This window comes from Microcaecilia unicolor, chromosome 2 (assembly GCF_901765095.1).
Source record: "Microcaecilia unicolor chromosome 2, aMicUni1.1, whole genome shotgun sequence".
Taxonomy (NCBI): Eukaryota; Metazoa; Chordata; class Amphibia; order Gymnophiona; family Siphonopidae; genus Microcaecilia; species Microcaecilia unicolor.
The window spans coordinates 185,683,834-185,708,311 of NC_044032.1; the positions used below are offsets into that span (position 1 = coordinate 185,683,834).

At 42.1% G+C, this 24,478-nt stretch overlaps 1 protein-coding gene across 5 annotated transcripts in view; it reads right to left on the bottom strand.

The window, feature by feature from the left end:
• ZNF608 (zinc finger protein 608) overlaps window positions 1-24,478 on the bottom strand; it is a 274,166-nt gene that overhangs the window by 38,864 nt on the left and 210,824 nt on the right. For all 5 annotated transcript variants that reach the window (XM_030193559.1, XM_030193562.1, XM_030193558.1 and 2 more), the window contains 2 exons: window positions 10,150-10,237; window positions 2,129-4,574 (listed from right to left, as the gene is read on the bottom strand). In XM_030193559.1, coding sequence (XP_030049419.1) covers window positions 2,129-4,574; window positions 10,150-10,237 — 2,534 coding nt within the window. The remainder of the gene's footprint in view (window positions 1-2,128; window positions 4,575-10,149; window positions 10,238-24,478) is intronic.

The window sequence follows — 24,478 nt, forward strand, 5'->3', positions numbered from 1 at the left end:
GCACGTGCCAAAAATGTTATTACCATCCAGGGCACGCGGTAGCTGAGCAGTAGCACAAATTTGATGCATGTTGGATGCGCGTAGATGCCTACGCGTCTTTGTAAAAAGCCACTAAATGATTTCAGTATCATGGGGCATGTTAGTGGGGGGGGGGGGGGGGGGGGGGGGGGGAGGAGGAGGAGGATTTGAACCAGGGCTCTCAGCATACTGCTATAATCATTGGCTCTTCTTTCACATACAACTTCTGTAAACAATATATCAAAGTAGACTTGAAAATAATTCAGCCTCCTGATAACTTACAGCTTGTGACACTTTCCCATAACTTATTTTTTGAAACTTTATTCAGACTCGCACAAAAAGCAAGACTATAGCTACAGTCAAAATTTTCTCCAAAACTAGCAACATCATAAAAACTTACAATATGAATTCTAACGAGCCTCTCCTGCTTGATTAAATTGTTTTCAATATATCCCAAAACATTTTATCCTGAGCTTATACATTTTTCAACCCATTCCTATCCATCCCCTTTCCCCCTGAACTTACCAAAGGAAATAGAAATATTTTGTGAAATCAGAATACATTGCAACCTCAGCCTCAGAAAGAATAACCATCCCGAAGATTTTAGAAAATTACACAGTGAAGACCACAGTTCATAGACTTTACAATCTTGCCCATGGACAATGCAGCCAACATTTCCATATCCATCTGGAATGGCAACTGATTCACGAAGGATTCAATTTTCAAAGGGCTTAAATTCCTAACTTTGGGGGTTGGGCACCTAAATCACCTTCTTTGAAAGCAGACTAGGGTTGAATACCTAACTTTAGTAGCTTAATTTCACTATAAAAGTAACGAATGGATTCAGGAAGGGAAAAGTTACGAATTTAACAATAATTTTCAACATTGTGCACCTAATAAGGATCTAAGGGGGTTGTTTATTAAAGCTTAGCTCGTGTGATCTGCAGTAGGGCCCATAGGAATAAAATGGGCCCTGCTGCAGGTAACTCAAGCTAAGCTTTAGTAAACAGGGGGGTAAGTCTAGGCAAACCAACTGTAGGTCTAAATTTTCTGCCAAATGCTTAGGGGCCTGTTAGTCAAAAAACAAACAAACAAGCTGAACTCCTAAATTTATGTTCCTGAGTTAAGTTCCTCTATATATGTCCTATTTTCAACCAAACTTAGAATTTTTATGCTCCTAAATTTAGGAGTTTAATGAAATTCTAAGTATAAATTTAGGCACTCAGCCCTTGTAAATTTTCAGAGGTCAACTTAGGAGAATAATTCTCAAAATTAAGAGGATAAATCCTTTGAATATCAGGTCCCAAGATTGTTGGTTCAACCAAAATTCAGGATCCTAAAATTTAGGCTCATGAATTACAACTGTATATTTTTTTTGAGAACTGACCCTTTGCTCCCTGCCCTCCACCCCATAGAGAGGTAATGGAGAAAATCCTTAGTGAATCAGGCCCTCAATGTCATTATATCCATTTGTGTTTAAATCACATAAATTGGTGTTTATTTTATTGAGGAGCACACAGCAGACCCTTAACTCTTGTTTAGTACAGATTTTCTTTGTCTAACCTTTGATTCATTCTGTACATAATGTTAAACTATAAAGATATATTTCACAAAAAGTGAGGAATGCTGCACGTAACTAAAAATATCCAGATGTGATATGAAACAGACAAGTCAGAATTCTTAACAGCTCAGATGGTATTAACCAGAGTGCTTCCTCTCTATAATAAATTAACTAACTATGAGCCAGCTAGTCTGCTGTAGATTATAACCCCCTTTACAACAAACATAAGTATTTTCCTCCTTTAAAAGTATTTGTCACAGCGTTCAAAATTCTGCTCAGAAGTTTGTTATAGCAATCAAGTTGTTACTGACTACAGGTTTTAGTGTTGTTCTATAAAGGGTTATCAAACAGTTAATCAAGTCACAGTGGCTTCATAAGCCAGGGCAGTTGAAATGAAATTTCACTTTAAATAAAGTATCCAGATGAAACCAGAACATTAGATCTGGTTCACTAACTTACTGCATTTTGACAAAATTATGTGATGGAAAACCTGGAGTGATCCAATTTTTCTAACAGAGCAGAATGAAATGTATGTGAAACTTGTCTTACCTGTTTGAATCTCAGAGTGGGATCTACTCCTGTCTGTTTCATAGAGTCCATAACAGATTTCATTTCCACAGCTTCCTTTATGAGCTGGTGGTTTTCCATTTGTTTGGCTTTGAAACTATCAGACTGAAGTTGCTGGTGATGATTTGATAGAATCTGTGATTTTCCTGTTTCCTCATTTTTGTTAGGCATTGTTGACCCTAATTTACTGTTAATTTTGCTGGGCTCTGGAGTGGAAGGAGCTTTTGATATGGTAGCAGATGGGATGATTTTTTGCTTGTCATCTTTTCCTAGCTCCTTCGGTAGAAGCTGTTCATTTTTCCGCTCACAGTCTCTTCCAGTTTGTGCCATTTTCTGTTCAGCCAGTCTCTGATCCTCATAATATTTTTCATATTGCTGCCTATAAGCAGGATTAGATGACATTAAAGACTTTTGGTCCATATACAGTCCATAGGCATATTGACCATAGTAAAGTGACTGGGTTAGGGCAGGATGTCTCTGAGTTATTACAGACTGATGCTGAGCTGGTAAATTAGTGGAGCTGGTTTCATTTTTCTTGGCATCTGAAGTTTCTATTTTATCTTTCTTTTCAGTCTCTTCATCAGTCTCTTTTTTGATCTTCATCCCTTGTGGGGTACTGTTGTTCCCAGCTGCAGGGGTGTTGACCTGTCCGGAGTGCATGTAGTTTGGAGAATAATAAGGATCGTATCCATGGTAGTAAGGAGAATGGGACTCTTTCATTTGTGATGATTGTGCTGTGGTTGAAGAATGTCCTTTAACAACACTGTCCTTATTAGAAATAATATCTGAAGGAGAGCTGGCCTTTGACCTCATACCCTCTGACCTGCTGTCAGAGCCCCCATCATCAGCAGCATCAGAAATATCAGAATAAGCAGGGCTGTTTGTTTTAGCTGTTAAACTGTCCCCACCGTTTTGTGTCAAAACCTGTAGTGGTGCTATAGAAGGCTGCCCATTCACTGCAGTGCTGCATTCTAACCTAGAAGAACTTCCTATAGAAGGGCTGGGTGCATTATCTGTGAAAGTGTAGACCTTATCAGCTTCAGCTTTAATACTTGCCATTCTGCTCTCCTGGGACTCTGACAGCCCATTAGCCAGCACTTCATTCTTGCCAAGGTGGTCCTTTAAAAAATGTCCAGATAAATCTTTCCCAGACCCTTTTGAATCCTCTAACTTTCCCAGCTTAGAATCTATCTTAGGGCTCCCTATGTCTTTACTTTCTTTGTCCTTTAGTTTTCTCTTCTCCTTTTTCTTTTTCTCTTTGAGTGATGTGAGAGCTGGGTTTACAGTGCTTGGTTCTCCCATGATTGTGGGCTTTGGCTGAATGGGTTTTAGTGGAGGGCTCTTTGGTGTTGCCTGGACAACAGTAGTAGTTAGAGAGGGCAATCCTGGTATTGTCCCTGTAGTAGTAGCTGTAAAAGCTGCAGTAGGTATAGCTATTAATTGTGGAGGAGTAGGAGTTGGAGCTGGAGCTGGAGCAATAGGTCTAGTGGCTTTAAGTTTTGAAAGATTTTTATCTACTTTGCAATTAGCAGCTTTTTTACCTTTCTCTCCCATATTTTTCTTATCTATTAGTCCTTCTGCTTCCAGCTTAGGCATTTCAGCTGCCAAACTACCTTCTGACACTGAGCAATTTTCTAATGTGGATGCCATATTGGATATTACAGGAAGGCTATTCAGTTCATTGTTAATACCCTTCTTTTTTCCACAATTCTTACCAGCTTTAGAACTGATAATTGGGCCATTATTTATTAGTTCTCTTTTCCCTTTCGATGTCCTTTGAGTACTTAGTAAGCCTGGAGATGGTGGTGCTTTTAGCTGATCAAAACTTGATAAACTTGTGCTTGGCTCACTGCATTCAAGTGCCACAGTACTTAATGTTTCCTCGCAGTCTGAAATTTTGTCCTCACCATCTGGCTCAAACTCCAGTTTATTTTCTGGATCTAAGTGTGCATGGGCTTGGTGGTACCGCAGTCCATTGATGTGCTTGTATTTCTTGTTGCAATTTGGGTGAGGACAATCAATCAATACTGGAGATGAGCAACCCTGGTCTAAAAAAGTAGTTTCCGTTTTACCCTGTGGGGTAGTGGGGGTGCTTCTAGAGTTGGTACGAACTCTCTTTCCAGGTTTATTGTCCTCAGAACTAGAGTTTAAGTCCAACTCCATGGAGGGTTTACTTTTCCTTTTGTTAGAAGAGGACGGGCTGGCTTTGACATCCTCCAACATACAGTTTGGGGGTGTCCGTCGTCCACTTGTGTTAAGGCTGCCTCGCCTCCCTTTTCCATTAGCACCACCACGGTTTTTGTTTTGTAGACCCCTCGATTCTGTAAAGCTAGTATCATTCCCTAGTGCAGGAACAGCTGAACGTGCTCGTTTTCCTCTGCCTCGGCCACCTCTCATTTCAAGGTCACTTGTTGGTGATTCACAAAACCTACATAAATAAGCAACATAAGTCAAAATGAGAAAATTTAAAATAAATCATACAGAGGCTCATTTTCAAAAAGCACATAGATTTACAAAGTTACATATGTTACTATGCAACTTTGGTAGTCTATGCACTTTGAACATGAGCATCATAGTGTTTTATTTTGTATGTAGCAAATTTTAGGTAAGAGACTTATAATGCATATGTAGAACAATAACAAGATTCAGACTGGAACTTTATCACATGTCAGCAGTGTGCACTAAGGGGTCTTTTTACTAAGCCAGGGTAAAAGGTGGCCTGCGGTAGTGTGAGTATTTTGGGTGCATGCTGGGCCATTTTTGTTTACCGTGGCTGAGAAAAAGGACTTTATTTAAATGGATGGGAAATGGGCGTGCACGGAAATTAAAACTAACGTGCACCTATTTACAGCCTGAGCCCTTACCGCCACCCGACTTAGCGGTAAGGGCTCACACGCTACACGAGTGGTAACCATGCAGCGTATGCCAACTGCTGACTACTGCCGGGAACGCCCCCTGTGGTAGAAAATTATTTTCTACTGCAGGATTTGGCGCGTGTCAAACTCAGAATTACCACCGGGTGCACGCACTAGCCTGGTTGTAGTGCCGACTTGGCACGCATTACCTGTGCATTATCCTTCCTGCACCTTGGTAAAAGGGCCCCTAAGAGCAGAACATGATGATGAAGGGGGCAACAGTCTTTCAAACACAAAAAAAGGAAAAACTGGTGTCTCACTGGATGTCAAGCAGGAAAAACAAAGAGAGGATGACTATGAGGGAATGACTGAGAAGGTTGGAATTCCAATGGAATAGCTTTATTACATACCCAAATATAACAGTTCCAAGGACCTGATACAGACCGTGTTTCAGCAGTCTATGCCTGCATGTGAGTGGACTAGTAGCCTAATGGTTAGTGCAGCAGGCTTTGATCCTGGCAACCTGGGTTCGATTCCCACTGAAGCTCCTTGTGACCTTGGGAAAGTCACTTAACCCTATATTGCCCCAGGTACAAAAAACTTAGATTGTGAGTCCTCTAGGGACAGAGAAAATACCTGCATATAATATGCACAGTGCTGTGTACATCTAGTAGCACTGTAGAAATGATTAGTAGTAGTAGCAACATGGTGGCTAGGCTCTCATTGTTGTATTCCAGCTCAGCCGCTAGAGTCTGGAACCAAATGGCATGGAGGGGCATAATCGAAAGGGACGCCCATATTATCGAGACAAGATGGATGTCCATCTTTCGTTTCGATAATACGGTCGGGGACGCCCAAATCACGAAATTTAGGTCGCCCTTAGAGATGGTTGTCCCTAGACTTGGTCGTTTCTGATTTTCGGCGATAATGGAAACCAAGGACGCCCATCTCAGAAATGACCAAATGCAAGCCATTTAGTCGTGGAAGGAGCCAGCATTTGTACTGCACCGGTCCCCCTGACATGGCAGGACACCAACCGGGCACCCTAGGGGGCACTGCAGTGGACTTTATAAAATGCTCCCAGGAACATAGCTCCCTTACCTTGAGTGCTGAGCCCCCCAAATCCCCACCCTAAAACCCACTACCCACAACTGTACACCACCAGCATAGCCCTTACGGGTGAAGGGGGGCACCTAGATGTGGGTACAGTGGGTTTATGGTGGGTTTTGGAGGGCTCGCTGTTTCCTCCACAAATGTAACAGGTAGGGAGGGGGGTGGGTCTGGGTCCACCTGCCTGAAGTGCACTGCACCCACTAAAACTGCTCCAGGTACCTGCATACTGCTGTGATGGACCTGAGTATGACATTTCAGGCTGGCAAAAATATTTTGAAAGATGTTTTTTTGAGGGTGGGAGGGGGTTAGTGACCACTGGGGAAGTAAGGGGACGTCATCCCTGATTCTCTCCGGTGGTCATCTGGTCATTAAGGCCCCCTTTTTGTGCCTTGGTCGTAAGAAAAACAGAACCAAGTAAAGTCGTCCAAGTGCTCGTCAGGGACGCCCTTTTTTTCCCATTTTGGGTCAAGGACATCCATGTGTTAGGCACGCCCAAGTCCCGCCTTCGCTATGCCTCCGATACGCCCCCTTGAACTTTGGCCATCCCTGAGACGGAAAGCAGTTGGGGACGTCCAAAATCGGCTTTTGATTATACCAATTTCCGAGCACTCTACCAAAACCCTCATCCACACCCTTGTCACCTCTCGTTTAGACTACTGCAATCTGCTTCTTGCTGGCCTCCCACTTAGTCACCTCTCCCCTCTCCAGTCGGTTCAAAACTCTGCTGCCCGTCTCATCTTCCGCCAGGGTCGCTTTACTCATACTACCCCTCTCCTCAAGACCCTTCACTGGCTCCCTATCCGTTTTCGCATCCTGTTCAAACTTCTTCTACTAACCTATAAATGTATTCACTCTGCTGCTCCCCAGTATCTCTCCATACTCGTCCTTCCCTACACCCCTTCCCGTGCACTCCGCTCAATGGATAAATCCTTCTTATCTGTTCCCTTCTCCACTACTGCCAACTCCAGACTTCGCGCCTTCTGTCTCGCTGCACCCTACGCCTGGAATAAACTTCCTGAGCCCCCTACGTCTTGCCCCATCCTTGGCCACCTTTAAATCTAGACTGAAAGCCCACCTCTTTAACATTGCTTTTGACTCGTAACCACTTGTAACCACTCGCCTCCACCTACCCTCCTCTCTTCCTTCCCGTTCACATTAATTGATTTGATTTGCTTACTTTATTTATTTTTTGTCTATTAGATTGTAAGCTCTTTGAGCAGGGACTGTCTTTCTTCTATGTTTGTGCAGCGCTGCGTATGCCTTGTAGCGCTATAGAAATGCTAAATAGTAGTAGTAGTAGACCCTGGCAGAAGGACGCCCATCTTCCGATTTGTGTCGAAAGATGGGTGTCTTTCGAAAATGAGTCTGATAGTCACCTAGGGTCTGGGACCCCTTTCGTAAGTTCAGTAGCTCTGTGGCTGTGAAGATAGCTTTGACAGGTTCCTCAATAATTATATGAAACGGACAATAAACTCGTCCAGGTTATTTAGTATAGGCTCATTCCTCTTCCAAAAAGGGAAGATCCAGGGGAGAGCAGGGCCACTAAGAAGGAAAATGAGACAGACCACTTTGGCCCTATCAGAAATGAATTCTCTTGCTTATAATTCAAATATGATTTGACACTGGTTCAAGAACCTTCGGAAGGTCTTTGGATTCCCATTGGAGCAAGGAGGTGGGGCGACACAGATCTCCACTCCACTAGGGAAAACAGCTGGTCCTGATTCTGTGACAGGAGACGAGGCTGCTGCTGAAGCTACATCCGGCCCTTGGATACTGTCCATTTGATGAGTCAACATTTGCATGGTCCTGGATAATAGTTGCAGCTGGAGCACAAGCTGCTGCAGCAGCTGCAGAGCAGGTGACTATCAAGCTCATGGCCTTTGCAAGTTGCTGTGATCTTGGGTGGTGAGCCCTAGGACCGTAGCTGGATACTCAACCATGGCAGACAGCTCACCTCTGAAGTTGAGAAGAGGTAAGACACAAGAGGAGCACAACCCAAGGGAAAGAAAAATCACGAATGTGACAGCGCCCCTCCATTGTCCCGCTTCTAGTCCTATAATAACCAGGCAGCGACGAGCGTGTGCGCCCTAGGTGGGTGTCCACGAGCGCAGTCACAGAAGACGCCGTCCCATAAGCCGATCCAAAGGTAAATGTGTTGGGGGCGGGGCCGGGGTCACATAAGCCATAACAATCATATTTATTAACCTGTTTTCTACGCTATGTTATGTCTTAGACCATTGGGACTCCTGATACAGGCATAGATTACTGAAACATGGTCCGGGTCAGATCCTCGAAGCTGTTACATTTAAGGATACATAATAAAGCTATTCCACTGGAACTCCGTTACCCTCAGGTTGGACCTCTAAGTCATCCCTACTTTGTTTTTCCTGCTTGGCAAGTTTTCCCTTCATAGAACAAAAGTTACACTGTATGTATTTTATTAACCACTACATTCTTTAAAAAAAAAACCAAAGAAAGAAAGGATAATCTTATCACCACCTTGATTATATATGCAAGCTGAACTGTATTTTTTATCTGAGCAAGAGTTAATTTTATGCTCAATATGCAGCTTGATTAGTAATCACGGGAAGTATTGTTATATATTAACATTAATTTGCCTGTATAAATATATACATTTACGGGGGAAATTACCAAGCTACACTAGGGGCCACTTTTACTAAACCACACTAGCGATTTCCGGTGCAGCAATGCTGACAAAGCCCATTCACTTTGGATTTTCCCCTGATTTTTAGACCTTTTTTGGTTTGTTTCACACATGTGCTCCAATAACAACTTAAACAGGTATTAGAACTTTTGCATATTAATTTGAAGGTTAATATAAGTTAATCGGATTTACCTCCTCATTTTTAACAGGTCATTTAAATTTAAGCACGTGCCCAAGGATTCTATATAGTTGTATTCTGGATTTGCACATGCAACTTAACTAGTTAACAAGCCAATCAGCGCTGATACTTGCCACTTATCAAGCAATTATTAACACTAATTGGAATTAAATAGAATTTATATGCACAACTGTCTAAGCATATTCTAAAACAATGCGCGTAAATTCTAAGGGGGGTGTAGTCATTGGTGTGAAATGAGCGGGTTGTGGGCATTTCTAAAATCTATGCGTGTGGTTACAGAATACACCTGGTCTGAGCCTAATTTAGGCATTGGCATTTACACCAAGTTTTACTTGGCATAACTAACCACGACTAAATTTAGTCACGCAGATGTGAACTCAGCGCATTCTATAAACTGTGCAGAAATTTAGGCTTATTCTATAAAGTATACCTAAATTTAGGCATACTTTATAGAATACATTTAGGCGTATTTCATTTTGGCGCTGACAGAATCTAGTCAATGTTGTGTGATCAAATGAATAGAACACTAGCATTTACTTACATCTTAAATGGCAGTAGTGTGCTCAACTGCTGTTCTGTAATTATGCACTAAAATGCTATAGTGTGTAATTGTAAAAGAGGAAGGGCATGTCATGGGTTGGGCTGTAAATTAGACAAGTAAACATCGCATTTAGGCACTAACATTTATGCTAACCATAGAGCAAGTGTAAATATTAGCCAATATATGTAGTTGCATTGATGCCAACTTACACTGTTATTCTATAATGGCAATTATTTATGTAAATGCATTATACAATAAGTGCACCACCTGCTTCATTTTGACACCTAAATTGTGGCGCCCAATTATAGAACTGCCCCCTTAATGTGAACTAACTTGTTTGAGGCATAATAACAAACCAAGGGGATCTTTTACTAAGGTGTGCTAGCATTTTCAGCTCGATCTAAGAATTAGCATGCGCTAAACGCTAAGACACCCATTATATTCCTATGGGTGTCTTAGCGTTTAGTGCAAACTAATTTTTAGCGTGAGCTAAAAATGCTATCACACCTTAGTAAAGGACCCCCCAAATGAGTACTGATGATACCCATAGACTTTACATTTCCCTTTGCAAATTGTTAATTTCTACATAATTCATCCTCAGTTAAGTAAAGTAGAGCAATGATTGCTTACCTGGGAGGGGCCCAGTCATGCTTTGTACAGTCCAGCAGTGTTCCTACATAAGTCTTGTTACGCCATGTAACATTTACTACCAGGACACCTGCAGATAAGAGTCAAAATTATCAATTTGAAAAGCAACTTTTTTCTTTAAAAAGCATCACTTGCTTGGAAAAGCTGTGGTTTATAAGCTTCCTCTTTCTGGTTTCCATAACCTCATCATGTTTATACCCACAGGAAACTGTGTGTAAGAGTGTGAATGTGTGTGTCTGTGTGTAATCAAGGTTCAGAAGACAGAAGGAAATGGTTTTTACCATGTCCTGCTGTAAATTGACAATGCACCTCCTAATTTTGTTATTATTACATATAATTGCTGCCATCTGGTAAAGAGCCAGAATAAGCTAAGCATCAGTTACAAGCAGCTTAAATAAAACAATGACCTCAAATAATCTACTTCGTTTTCAACAAAGAAAAAGCAATTATATTTAATGTTATATGCAATTGCATATTCTGTATTAGGAGGGGTTCTGAATTCAGTCCTTGGATACACCAAGCTAGTCAGGTTTTCAGAATATCCACAATCTATATGCATGAGATAAATTTACATACACTACCTCCATTGTATACAAATCCATCCCATGCATATTCATTATGGGTATCCTGGAAACCTGACTCAGTTGAAAACCACTGTTCTATATATATTAGATATACATGAACATACACATATATGCATTCACACACATAAAATGCAAACATTTTTTAAAAACTACCTTCTAAAAATGTGCATTCTGGAACTTAAGCTGGTCTAAAGTTAACAGTTCACTGAGTTTAATTAAAGTGGTAACACTAGCAAGATTATTTTTTCTTAGTTTTAAATCAACTGGAAGATAAACTTTACCTCACCTCAGTAGTATAACTAAAGCTTTAGTCGTTGGAGTGCTTTTACTAAGCCACGCTAAAGTGGCCAGCGGTAGTTTTAGCGTGTGGTTTTCCGTATGCTCCTGCCACTTTTTAGCGTGGCTCTAAAATGGACGAATTTCCATTTTGTTTCATTAATGGCCATGTGCTAATTTCCAAATTAGCACACAGCCATTACCGCCTGAGCCCTTACTGCCTCCAATTTAGAAGGCAGTAAGGGCTTACGCGCTACTCATGCTGTAATTGAGCAGCGTGCAGTAATGTACCTGCACTGCCCTATTACTGAAGAATGCCTACTCCCTTTCAAATTAGACAATAAGCATCCAAACAGCATGAAACAAATACCACTCTACGAAGTCCTCAAAAAAATAAAAAAAGGGGAATCCAACAGAAAAAAAAATAGATGTACACCAACAACACCCAAGAAATTAATCAGAAGAAAAAACTGTGTATAGTTTTTAAAATATGTGTTTAGCACACTTTTTCTTAACACGCTAAAACCTTTACTATATTGAAAACAATTTAGTGCAGAGGTTAAGTGCAGACCTTAATTAACATCCAAAAAGTCAAGGGATTCCCAGTTCATAACACCACTCTTACTGGCCCCTGCCCCTCAATGCAAAGGCTGTCCCCACTAGCCCTCTTTAGCTCCCTTCCTCTTTTGTGCTCTACCAGTCTCTTTTTCCCTCCCTCAGACTCTTCCTCTCTCCCCTCCCTCCAACCAAGTTTCTCTCTCTCTCTTTCACTCTTCCTTCCTCTTCCACCAGTTCCCACCAATCTCTCTCGCTCTCTCTCCAGCCATGCCTCACAGTTTCTCTCCTTCTCATAAGTATTGCCACACTGGGACAGACCAAAGGTCCATCAGGCCCAGCATCCTGTTTCCAACCGTGACCAATCCAGGTCACAAATACATGGCAAGATCCCAAAAAAGTTCAATACATTTTATGATGCTTATCCCAGAAATAAGCAGCTGATGTTCCCCAAGTCATTTTCATAATGTTCTATGCACTTTTCCTTTAGGAAGCCATCCAAACTTTTTAAAAACCCTGCTAAGCTAACTGCTTTTACCACATTCTCTGACAACGAATTTCAGAGTTTAATTATACGCTGAGTGAAGAAAAGTTTCTCCAATTCGTTTTAAATTTACTACTTTGTAGCTTCATCTCATGCCCCCTAGTCCTAGTATTTTTGGAAACAGTAAACAAATGATTCACGTCTACCCGTTCTACTCCACTCATTATTTTATAGACCTCTATCATATCTCCCCTCAGCTGTCTTTTTTCCAAGCTGAAAAGCCCTAGCCGCTTCAGTCTTTCCTCATAGGGAAGTCGTCCCATTCCCTTTATCATTTTCGTTACCCATCTCTGTACCTTTTCTAATTCCACTATATCTTTTTTGAGATGCGGTCCCAGCATAGACCCCTGGGGAATCCCACTATCTACCCTTCTCCATTGAGAATACTGACCATTTAACCCTACTCTATGTTTTCTATTTCTTAACCAGTTTTTAATCCACAATAGGACACTACCGCCTATCCCACAAATATCCAATTTCCTCTGGAGTCTTTTATGAGGTACTTTGTCAAATGCCTTTTGAAAATCCAGATACACAATATCAACCGACTCACCTTTATCCAAACATTTGTTCACCTCTTCAAAAAAATGTAATAAATTGGTGAGGCACGATTTCTCTTCACTAAATCTATGTTGGCTTTGTCTCATTAATCCCCAGCCAGTCAACACCTTGCACCTCTCTACCAGTCTCTCTTCCTCCCAACCCAAACCAGTCGCCAACTGTCTCTCTCTATCCTTCTAATCCACAACATTAGTATCTCTCCCTCTCTCCCCTTACCTATAGATGCCTTGGAAGCAGATGCTGGCTCCAGCACTCTTGCTTACAGCCTCTATGGTTGTCTCTGATCACACTCCCATCACTACCACTGTGGTCTAGAAGAATTTGCGCAAAATTCCCCAATCGCACAGAATTCAATTTTTTCCCACAGAATTTGTGGGCTGTGGTAAAGGACGGACCACCCTATTACTCAGCTGACCCCCCCCACCTGCTCGTCCGACTCTCCGCCTGTTGCTGCCAGGTCTACATGTGCATTCCCTGATGGTCTAGTGGCCTCTTCGGGGGCAGGAAAGAACCCTGCTCTTTCCAGCCCCGCTGTCGCTGCTCTCTTGCTGGTGCCATACTTTTTCAAAATGGCCACCGAGACTTCAAGCGGTAGTCTAAGACTACCTGAAGTTTTGGCGGCCATTTTGGAAAAGTGCGGCACTAGCAAGAGTGCTTTTTCAAAATGGCTGAAACTTAAGACTACTGCTTGAAGTCTCGATGACCATTTTGGAAAAGCACAGCACCAGCAAGAAAGCGATGGCAGCAGGGTAGAAAAGAGTGGGGTTCTTTCCTGTCCCCCAAAGAGCCACTAGACCACCAGGGAATGCACAGCTAGGCTGGGCAGTAGCAGGCGGAGAGTTGGGCGAGTGGGCAGGGGGTCAGCTGAGTGGAAGAGATGGAGCGGCTGTAAAAAAAAAGGGGGGCACTGTGGGAGGAAGGGAGGAGGCTGAAAAATAATTTGAAAATTTTGTCCATAGAATATTGCAGAATTTGCAAACTTTGTGCACAGAATTTTCAAATTTTTTAAGCATAATTTTAAATTTTTTGGTGTAGAATTCTGGCAGGAGTAATAATGGGCTGTGCAGCAATTAGCATGTGCTAAATTTTAGTGAAAGGGCCCCTAGAACTGTATTGAAATGTAAAACAATGTTCTAAAATTTCAATTTTTTAAAACTCTAATTTTAAAACTTCTTACGGATACCTATAACCAAAACCCTCATGGAGGGGGCTCTTGGGGATAGAGATGGAAGAGATACCTTGGGAGGAAAGTGATGGAAAATAAGCAGCTGGGTACAGAGATTTTAGGGTCAAGAATAGAGGAGAGGTGGTTTCAAGGAAGATACTTATGGGAAACAGCAGTCTGTCCTCCCTTCATTGCCCTCTCCCGTTGCTGAAGGCTCTGATCCTGTTCCCCTTTGCATTCCTACAATTTCTCTTTATGTTTCCTCTCCCATTCTCAGGGCCGGCCCTAGGGTTTCTAGCGCCCTCCTGCAGTCTATTAGCCGGCGCCCCTACCCATCCAGAGACGGGATCACTATGGCTCCGCCTCCACAGTAGACACACCCCTTTTACCAGCCATGGCATCATTGAAATATTACACCAGTATAGAAGAAAAATAACTTAGCACACAGACCAGGAATTAGGAGAACAGACAGTCTTGCCAACTCTGAAAAACAATGTGTTATCAACATTTCAGAATCCAACAAACAGATCCCTATTCAGACACTTGGCCTTGCAGTCACACATGTAGAACAGAGATAGCCCCTCTTCAAATTCTTCAAAATTAACCTGAAATCCTAAGAAGTTAGACTCTGCATGCAGCACAATAACCTTCCCATCGAGCACAGCTTAGGGTCTAGCTAGGACAGACTTAATCAGCATAAACTAACATATTCTACAATCTGAGTTGGACAGACTAACATGAGTTACTGAAGTGGGAATGAGAGATAGGTGATGGTTAGGAATTGAAAGCAGGCATCTAGCCCTCCTGTCCTGTGAGTTGCTGTGTTGGGGGTGGGGGTGGAAAAGGGTGGGTCAGGTGCAGCACTAAACAGCAGTCTCTGACAAAACAAGGGTCCAGGCTCTGCTGTGCTGTCTCTGTCTGAGCCCTCTCTGGGCAGAGGATAGCTGAGCTCCCACAAGTTATTTCAGAGCCAGTTCAGTTGGAGCAGTGACGTCCTCTGACAAACACAAGGAGGATATTTCTCTGCTTGGGAGGGGGGAGGGGACGGGACAGAGAGCTGACAGCTTTGGAGCCAGACTGAGATGAGCAGCAGAGCTTAGATACTCAGCAGAGCTTGATTGCTTGCAAAGTGGTGCCCTTGTAAGGCAGGCGCCCCCCTGCAGTGTTTACCCTGCTTACTGGGTTTGACCGGCCCTGCCCATTCTCTCTCCAATACCTTCTCTCTTTCTAATGAACATACGTCCTTAATGTGAATTTCCTGTCTCATACAAATGCATAATAATTTGTTAGCACAGACCATTTTTACATGCATGTAATATGCAGATTATTATTTTTTAATTGATGTATTTTTATTGATGCAATATTTTTATTATGAAGTACTATTATTGATGTATTTTAATGTAAAATGTTTGTGTTGAATTCATTTAAGGAAGGTGGTCTATAAATATATACACATCCTGGTATTAATCGCTTTTTTCATGCATACTCACAAAACCTGCCATCAATTCCCTCTCTCCTTTACACAAACACACACACTTAGTACCTGGTGCTGAACTTTTATCTCACCCTTCTTCCCCCTCCCTCTGTCAATGCTAATCCTCTCTCACATTTCCTCCCTTTAACAGATTTCTTCTCCCACATTCCCCTAGGGTTGTTTTCTGTGTCACTCTTCACAACAAGCCCATCCTCATTCCAGTTGATCATTTGTGTTCAGCCCCTCTGTCAGTTCCTTTTCACATCTTCTCTCCCTCCATGCAGAGCAAGCCAACAGTACAAGAGTGATGGCGCCTCATAACTTCCTCTGCTATCATCAGGCATCAGACTCCCATATTCAAAATGTAAATTTTGCTCCTGATGCTGCGGAGTAGGGTGTGTCCCGAGGCACCACACTCTGTTTCCTAGGGGGCAGTCTGATGGAGTAGGTGTGACAGAGCAAAACAGCTCAGGAGCATGAGGGCTCCAAACACAATTTTCATCACATTTGATCGCTTGCTCCTTCCCTGGTTTTGCACAATTCTGTGGGAACCAGACAATTGTTAGATAAAGGTTGGATTCTGCAGCCCTTGGATTGGCACTGTGCAAAACTTGGGTACCTACCTGTAATAAACAAAAATTACAAGCAGAGGTGGCCCAAGACAGTCTGCCGCCTGAGGTGAGGGGATGGTCTTCTGCTCCGCCTCCTCACCCTTCTCCGTCTGACATCTCCCCTTTCCTTCCTTCCCCGAATTTACTTTCTTTTCTGGCTTTACAAAAAGTCGAGGTGGCAGCGGTTCCCATACGCTGCCCTGCCGCCAGCCCCTTCTCTCTACTGCAGCCTGCCCCGCCTCTGAGGAAACAGGAAGTACAAAGAGGCAGGCCATAAAAGAGAAGGGGTCAGCGGAAGCAGTGTATGGGAACTGCTACCACTTGACTTTTGGAAAGCAAGAAAAGAAGGTAAATTTGTGGAAGCAAGGGTGGGGGCGATGCCAGAGCACAGTGGGCGTGGGGGTGGATGTCGCTCCAAAAAAGTGTCACTTGAGAGCCCTGCCTCAGGTAGCCTAGTGTTAGGGCCACCATTGACTACAAGACCTTAAATACACACTGGTATTTAAATGTAATAACTCTTTTTTCATTTTATTTATATAGTGACTTTGATACACACATACATCCTACAAGGAATTTTCCGTTATTCTTGCTTTCTTTATTGCACTTGTTATACCGCCTAAACTGACGCACAGAGCTAAGCGATTTATATAAAACTTTCCAAAGCCATACAACCAGAAAAAGAACTACAATGTAAGATAGGATAGTTATGTTGGAGACTTTTTATTAACTCGGACATAATGAATGAATGAATGAATTTTATTTATTTATTTATTGGGATTTATTAACCACCTTTATGATGAGATTATGATGACAGTTCCTAACAAAGAGCAGAACCTGTGAGCCAAAAACGTTTGAGTCCTACAGCCCTATTTTAGATATACATAGAAACTGGAAGCGAGATATCCAGGTCGGGGCATGCCAAATTCTGATAGTATTTCAGCAAGGAATCTGATATAGAGATTTTGCTAACATACATGCAGGAATGCATGTATATACACTGGTTACATGTGGCAGGAGCAGCCATTTTTGAAACAAGCAGCATACACATCTAAGTTGGTATTTCAAAGTCATGTAAGTGCCAATACCTAGATGTGTGTATGTGCCATTTTGGAAACTTACCAGAGTAAATGCTCCTAAGTATGGGCCCACAATCATTTCGCACAACCAATTTTGGTTTTAATTATGGCAAATGATTGCTGTCCAAAACAAGCACTTTTATAAAACCTATACATGCTGGGGAGCAGCTGTAAATCTCAACATTGATCCAGTGATTCCCCTTCTGAAAATACTCATGCATTTTTTGGTCCCAGCACGCTCCTTTCCGTATGCATGAATTGCAGATTATCACATGTAAATCCCAGTTTTTTAAAACTGGGTTTTCAATTTTGATATACATGCATGAATGTCAGTATTTACACATGCAAATCAGGAATAGGGTTTCTAAAATAAGGGCCCTGGAATATAAATACATAAGGCTGTACACTGGAAATCACTTGTTAAACTATTCTTCCTCAAACAATGTATTCTAAATGTTAGCAGAGTAAGGGGCCCTTTTATTAAGCAGCGTTAAGCACTAATGCATGCCTACCGCATGCAAGAAGGCACTGCGTGTCCCATGGTAGTTCTGGGATCAGCGTGCACTAATCCCACACTAATGAGAAGGGGCAAACAGGTGTGCCCTGCGCTAACTGGCAAATCACAGTGTGCTGCCAATTAGCGCGGGAACTCTTACCGCCTTGTAAATAGATGGTGGTAAGGGCTTACGAGCTAATGACCATACACTAAATGGGAAATCAGTATGTGGCCATTAATGGAAAAAAAGAAACTGCAGCCATTTTACAGCCATGCTAAAAGTGGCTTCAATGCACAGGAAACCCACATGCTTAAAATCGCTCAGGCCACTTTTTAGCACAGCTTAGTAAAAGGGCTGCTAAGATTAAGTGACTTGCTTAATGTCACAAATAGGCTGATGTTCAAAACTACAGCACTGTACTGAACAGCGTGGCCAAACAACTTCCTAAAGCGCAACACTAATGATATGAAAATATAGGTGTGCTGTTAGCACGGAGCATTATGAAATTGTTTAGAAATTAAGGGGTACTATCAAGGAGGATGGTGCCTGAAACGATTGGTCAGTCTTGCTATGACGGCGGACTGGGGTTGAAAAATGAGCCTTAGGCTGGATCGGCTTGGGTTTACCTAGGGTTAAGATGTTTTGTATCTAAATAAAGCTGCAGCCGAGTTATGCCATGTTAAGAAAATACCATGTGTCATGTTATTATTGTGTTATTATTGTAAACATCAGATAACCTTTAGGCCTGAGGGGTCTCGGTTGCCTATGTTATTAGTCTGGGAAGCAGAAACATCAGAAGGGAAGCGTGCCATGTGTGTGCCCAGGAGGCAAAGGCTCTGCCCATCCCCCTCCTGGAATCTCAGCATCTGCAGAGACAGAGCTGGAACTTGGAAAGCTTGCAGCTGGACCGGAACTCATTAGGGGAGAGATCTGGAACTGGATCCCCAGGAAGACAGCTAGAGCTCGAGAGAAGGAATGGCAACTTGGATGAAAGGATCAGGGCACAGGAGAGGTCATGTTCTCTGCAGCCAGCTATTCCTTAGCCCATGGTCTGATCAAAGGCGCTCTATTATATGCTTGCTGGAACCCTAAAGCCAGCTCCGAGCTGGCATAAGGTTTCTGACGGTATGAGCACCCTTGTTCACGACGCTGTTCTTTGAGCATCAGTGGGAACAGGAAATGACCTCACAAATCCTATTTGAATGGTATTTGAGCTGATCTGGGGCGAGCTCGCTATCTTCTGCAGTAAGAGCCTCTGAACACTGCAAACTAGTAAATGCAGGTGCTAGTCAAGCACTAATGGCCTATAGTGCCCGCATTTGCAACTGAGCACTGGGGCCACAGTGAATGTTATATAGGGAAATGGAAACAATGGGATTAAATTGTATGCTTAGACCAACCCTACGCTGCACCATAAAATAAACAAAATGCTAACCTAGGTAGCCTATAAAATAATAATATGCACAAAGATCCAACCATTTCCCTAATCTCTCTGCTTGATTTATTTCACCATGGTATTTTCTTATTCTGTTGGAAAACAATTCCATTTTGCTGCACCAACTGAGAGCAAGCATGCAACCTGCAGTTTATTTCCTCCAGGTCCTTTTAACAGCAGTAGAGCACTTCAAATGCTATTAACTGAAGAGTGAAGAAAGAATGGTTTTCCTTATCCACGTCTCCAGGAACAAAAAAGCTTTAAAAATAATTCTCCATATGGTGTAAAATTCCAGCTATTCAAGTATATGAATTCCATACATATACTGCAAAAGATACAAATACACTGCAAGAAACAGTTTTCAAGTCATGGCTTCTAAATTAAACCTGCTGGAAAGGAAACATGACCCATCATAAATTCACAAGGGAGGGTAAATGGGTGAAAATTACTGACTCTTAAAAATGTAAACTGTAGGATACCAGGCTCATAAGACAATTTTTCCATTGTTCAGCCAAGAAAACTAGACTATTTCATACTGTTTTCTTCTCTTCCTTTAAAAAAAAAAAAAAAAAAAAAGTTAACTATAGCAGTGGAAAACAAATCTGTTTCCTCATCATTTGTCTCCAGGGTATGGTGTGAAGTGTCAGCGACCTTTCCAGCTGTTTAAAATTCTTCTGCCTGCTAGTTATATTTACAGCACTGGAATATATTTGTATTGACAGGAGGTTTTAGCATAAAATGCAACAGGCTGAATTATTGTGTTACAAAGCCTCTGATGTAGCACAAATGTATAATTACAATTCCATGAAAGGAAACATGAAAGAAACAACAAACCCTCCATTCTTGGCGTAATAAAATTAAAAACAGGAAAAGTCTGCACAGACTATAAACATGTGTATGCAGTGAAAGGCTTTTGTGATTGCTGCTCCCTGAAGGGTTTCATATTTCCAACAAAAGGTGGCTGTAGATTGGCCAACTCCTGCTGGGAGCAGTGGAATCTGATTGGCTAAGATCAGCTCTGCAGCCCAGGCTACCACCAGCAAGTGATTGAGCTGAGAAGAAAAAATTAATGGTGCACCTCTGCAGCACAGAGACTAAAGGAGGGCATGTGCAAAGTACCTTATCAGGCAGGAATAATCTTAACAAGGAGAGTGCCCTGCCTAATGCTTCCTGATTCTAAATCAAACACTGGCTTGTTTGCATTAAGGAGGCCTGTCAGTGTGGCTGAAAGGTTACAGTCTGCCTACAGAAATAAAGGTTAATAAATCAAAAGAAACAGATATATATATATATATATCTTTTTATTGGACTAACCAAAAACATTTTTGACTAGCTTTTGAGACCTAAAAAAATCCTTCTTGAAAGCTAGTCAAAAAATGTATTTACATTATATACAATTTTTGTTTTATTTATTAACCTTTATTTCTCTAGTCTCAAGTGGCTAACACGACAATCATACTATTTTATCCGAGGAAATAGGTTAAGCAACTAAGCAATTGTGTTAGGGGAATCCTCAAAGCAGAAAAATCAGTTCTATTCCTGTGTAATTACAAACATATGCTTAAATGTAAAACAAAATATATCACTTGAAAATGGGGATTTTGTTTTGCTTCTGTCAATTCCCATTTTATTAGTTCTTTCACCCTGGAGATAATTATTGTGGCCTTTTCCCCAGTATTTGCATAGATAAAGTACAGTGATTGCCATCCACCTCTCCTCACTCCTCTACCCCCACCCCACCCCTTTCTTTCTCTTGAGACTGTTATTGGAATGCTTTTATGTTTCACATATATTTTGACATTGTCACCTTTGCTCATACTTGACCTTGAAGGTGGTTCTGCCTTCAAAAGATTGTAAAAAATGTATTATTAATCTAATAAAAAGAGGTATCACCTTATTTTCCTTTCTATTGTTTAATTTTATTTCTGTTTTATTTCTATTTACTACCAGTACTTTCAGAAATAGTAACAGCTTAGGCCCCCTACAAAGCTGCACTAATGACTGCCGCACAGCAATGCTGACACACAGGGCCGCCGAGAGACTAGGCCTGGCCCAGGGCAGAGCCGCCCCCAGGGCCCCGCCCCTCCATCCGCCACTGGGCCAGGCCCCCTGCATTGAAATCACAGCGCCTCTCACCTCCGTGTGAAAGCGCTGCAGAAAGCAGATCGCCTCCCTTCGGACCTCCTTCCCTCCCTGTGTCCCGTCCTCGCAGAAGTTATGTCAGAAGAGGGCGGGACACAGGAAGGAAACGAGGCCCGAAAGGGAAGCGATCTGCTGCCCTGCTGCCTGCAGTACTTTCACACGGACGTGAGAGGCGCTGTGATTTCAATGCAGGGGGCCCGGCCCAGTGGCAGACGGTTGACGATGGAGGGTGGGTAGGACTGCGGCACCGGGCCCCCCTTGGAGGCCCAGGCCCGGGGAACCTTGTCCCCCCCCCTGCTCCCCCTCTCGGTGGTCCTGCTGACATAGTCCATTCAAAGTGAATGGGCTGTGTCAGCATTACCACACCGACAGCTGCTAGCGCGGCTTTGTAAAAGAAGGGCCTTAGCATTCCTGAGTATATGTGCTCTAATAGTATTTTATAGTTATAGATGATGTTCCAGCAGCTTTCTGACCTCATTTGCAACTTTCTTTTAAATTAGTCCCTTTTTTCTTAATTCTCCCTTATTTCCTTACTCCTGTTAATTCTATTTTATCTATACATTTCATCTTTGCTTACACCCTATGCTATTAAAATGTTTTATTGTGTATTGTGTTGACATTGTAATGCAGTATACTGTGCCATACTTATACTGTTAGTTGAATATTTTTACTGCTGTAATTGTCTATTGCTTATGTTTGACTTATTCTTGTTGTATACTGCCTTGAGTGAATTCCTTGAAAAAGGCGGTAAATAAATCCTAATAAATAAATAAGGCTTTAGAAGGTTTTTCAACTAGAAGCTGAAGGAAACAGCACTGACAGGTTATGTGATGGATAGAGAAAACATTAAGATGCTGGCAGCCTCTGAATCTATAATACCAGAGGGCAGATCTTGACATCTATAGTGTTGAGGATGGGAGCAGCAAATAACACAGAGCAGTTCTTGATATAGCAGATTAATGTTTGGCCTTATTTAAAAAAAGAAAAAAAAAAAAAAGAGTTAAAACAGTTGATAATTTTGGAATACAACCATTTTAACTACTTGGCAACATTCTCTAAACACAGTTTACAAACTACTATCTGCAATTAATCCCTATTGTAAGCATGTAAAATTTGAGATAAAACACATATTCAAAGTGCAGTAGCAACAGGAATCGGGACCTTGCCATTGATAGCCCTATAAATCAAACTAAGCACTTTAAACTGGACTCTATACTTAACAGGCAACTAGTATAGATTTCAAAACACCAGAGAAATGTGTTCAAACCTGGATAACCCAACATTAAGTCTAGCCGCTACATCCTGGGCCACTTGCAGCGGTTTCAAAACATAAGCTGGTAAACCAAAACCAAAAACAAAACATTACAGTAATCAAATAATGGAGTTCTCAAAGATTGCAACTCAGTTCTAAAATTCTTTTAAACTTGGCAAGACCATCATCTTAAGATCTTTTTCACCAAACCCTTCACATCCAATTGAAGAGATAAAGTAGAATCCATAATAATACCTAAATATTTCACTTCTGGTTCAACAGGTATAATATCATTCCCAAAATTCAAAGGAAACTCCACTGAGGATGAATTAATTATTTTATTAGGATTTGCTGATTTAAAAAAAATGAATGAGTGCCAGTACCTGAGCTTTACAGATATTCAATTTCAGGGGCCCTTTTACTAAGCTGAGTAGGCGCCTACGTGCACCCAACGCGTGCCAAATTGGAGCTACCAGCTGGTTACCGCGTGGCCCTTGTGGTAATTTCAATTTTGGCACGCTTCCGCTAAGTGCATCTGAAAAATATTTTTTATTTTCTGATGTGTGGCAGCTCCACGCATAGACCATTACCACTCGGTTACCGTACCGCTAGGTCAATGGCTTGCAGTAAGGTCTCAGATCCAAAATGGACAGGTGGCAATTTTCATCTTGCCGCACGTCCATTTTCGGCAAAACTTTTTAAAAGGTATTTTTTGTGGGTGCCCTAAAAAATAATTCTGTGCGCGTCCGAAACACGCGTCTACACTACCGCAGGCCATTTTTCAGCGCATCTTAGTAAAAGGACTCCTCAATCTATTAACTGACATCCAAGAATTAATACAATGTACACAAATTCTCAATAATTCCAAAGTCTTATAAAAATATAGACTTTTTCTGGTTTGTAAATGGCCATGTTCACCACTTGATTTTTTTCAGTAAAATGTCCAAAATCTATCACAGTTGGTGCTACTTCGGGTTTCCCATAATAACACTCATCAAACCAGGAAATTTAGTATTAAATCATGGTTTTATTATATTTTTACTTATTAGATGTTAAATGGTTGTCAATTTATGCTTTACACCTGTAGTTTCCAAGATTTTATAAATATACAAAATTTTTAGGGCTGCACATTTAATGTGTTAATAACGTGATTCATACATTAAATGATTAACTCGCATTAAAAAATGTAATACAGTTAATGCATTGCTCTCTCCCTCCTCCCCCATATCCAGTTTTGCCCCATCTCTTCCCTCCTCCTCCTTACTCTACATTGTCCCATCTTGTCTCCCTGTCCTCTCCCCCTCCTGCTGGCTCACTCATTTTAGGTGGTTTGACGCTCCTTCACCGGTCTGTTGCTTGTCTTTACCGAGGCAGTGGAAGGCTTTCCTCCGCTGATAGAGAGCTCCTCCATCTTCAACAGGGCTCCCTGTGAGGGCCTACACCGAACTTTGGTGTCGGAGCGCCGCTCAAATCAAGAAGCCCTGGTTGCCGTATTTTGGCAGGGCCTGGCAGGGAGGATTAAGGATGAACTCACTGGATACAAACTTCCGACAACCCTGGATGACCTTGTTGCTTTCTGCATTCGGATCGATGTACATTTCCAAGAGCGAGTCCAGGAAAAGGGATAATCTTGACGAATACTACACCTGGCACCCCGCTTCCTACAACCCTTGGCACCCCTAGGGGCTCATGTTCCTATGGGCAAGCGTACCAAGGAACCCATGCTGTTGGGTCAGTATCGGCTATCCGAGGAGAAAAAATGCAGGCGACCAAACATCTCTGCCTGTATTGTGGGGAACGAGGATATTTTGTGACCAAGTGCCTGCACAAGCCGGGAAACGGACAGGCCTAGGGTCCTCAGGGGAAATGACCCTAGGCTTACTTCACGCTTCCCCAGTCTCCCTGTGCGCATTTCCGGTCCTTTTGCGTTGGAACTCTTGCCAGATCGAACTCTTGGCATTATCAATTCAGGAGCCGCTGGGAATTTCAGTGATGGGGAGTTGATCCAGTGATAACGGATTCCGACCTCACCCCTGACTACTGCATTATGCATTTCCTCAGTCCATGGAGAACCCTTGCCAGGTCTAATCAATTCCACTATGGCTCCTCTGTCTCTTCAGATGGGAGTGTTACATCATG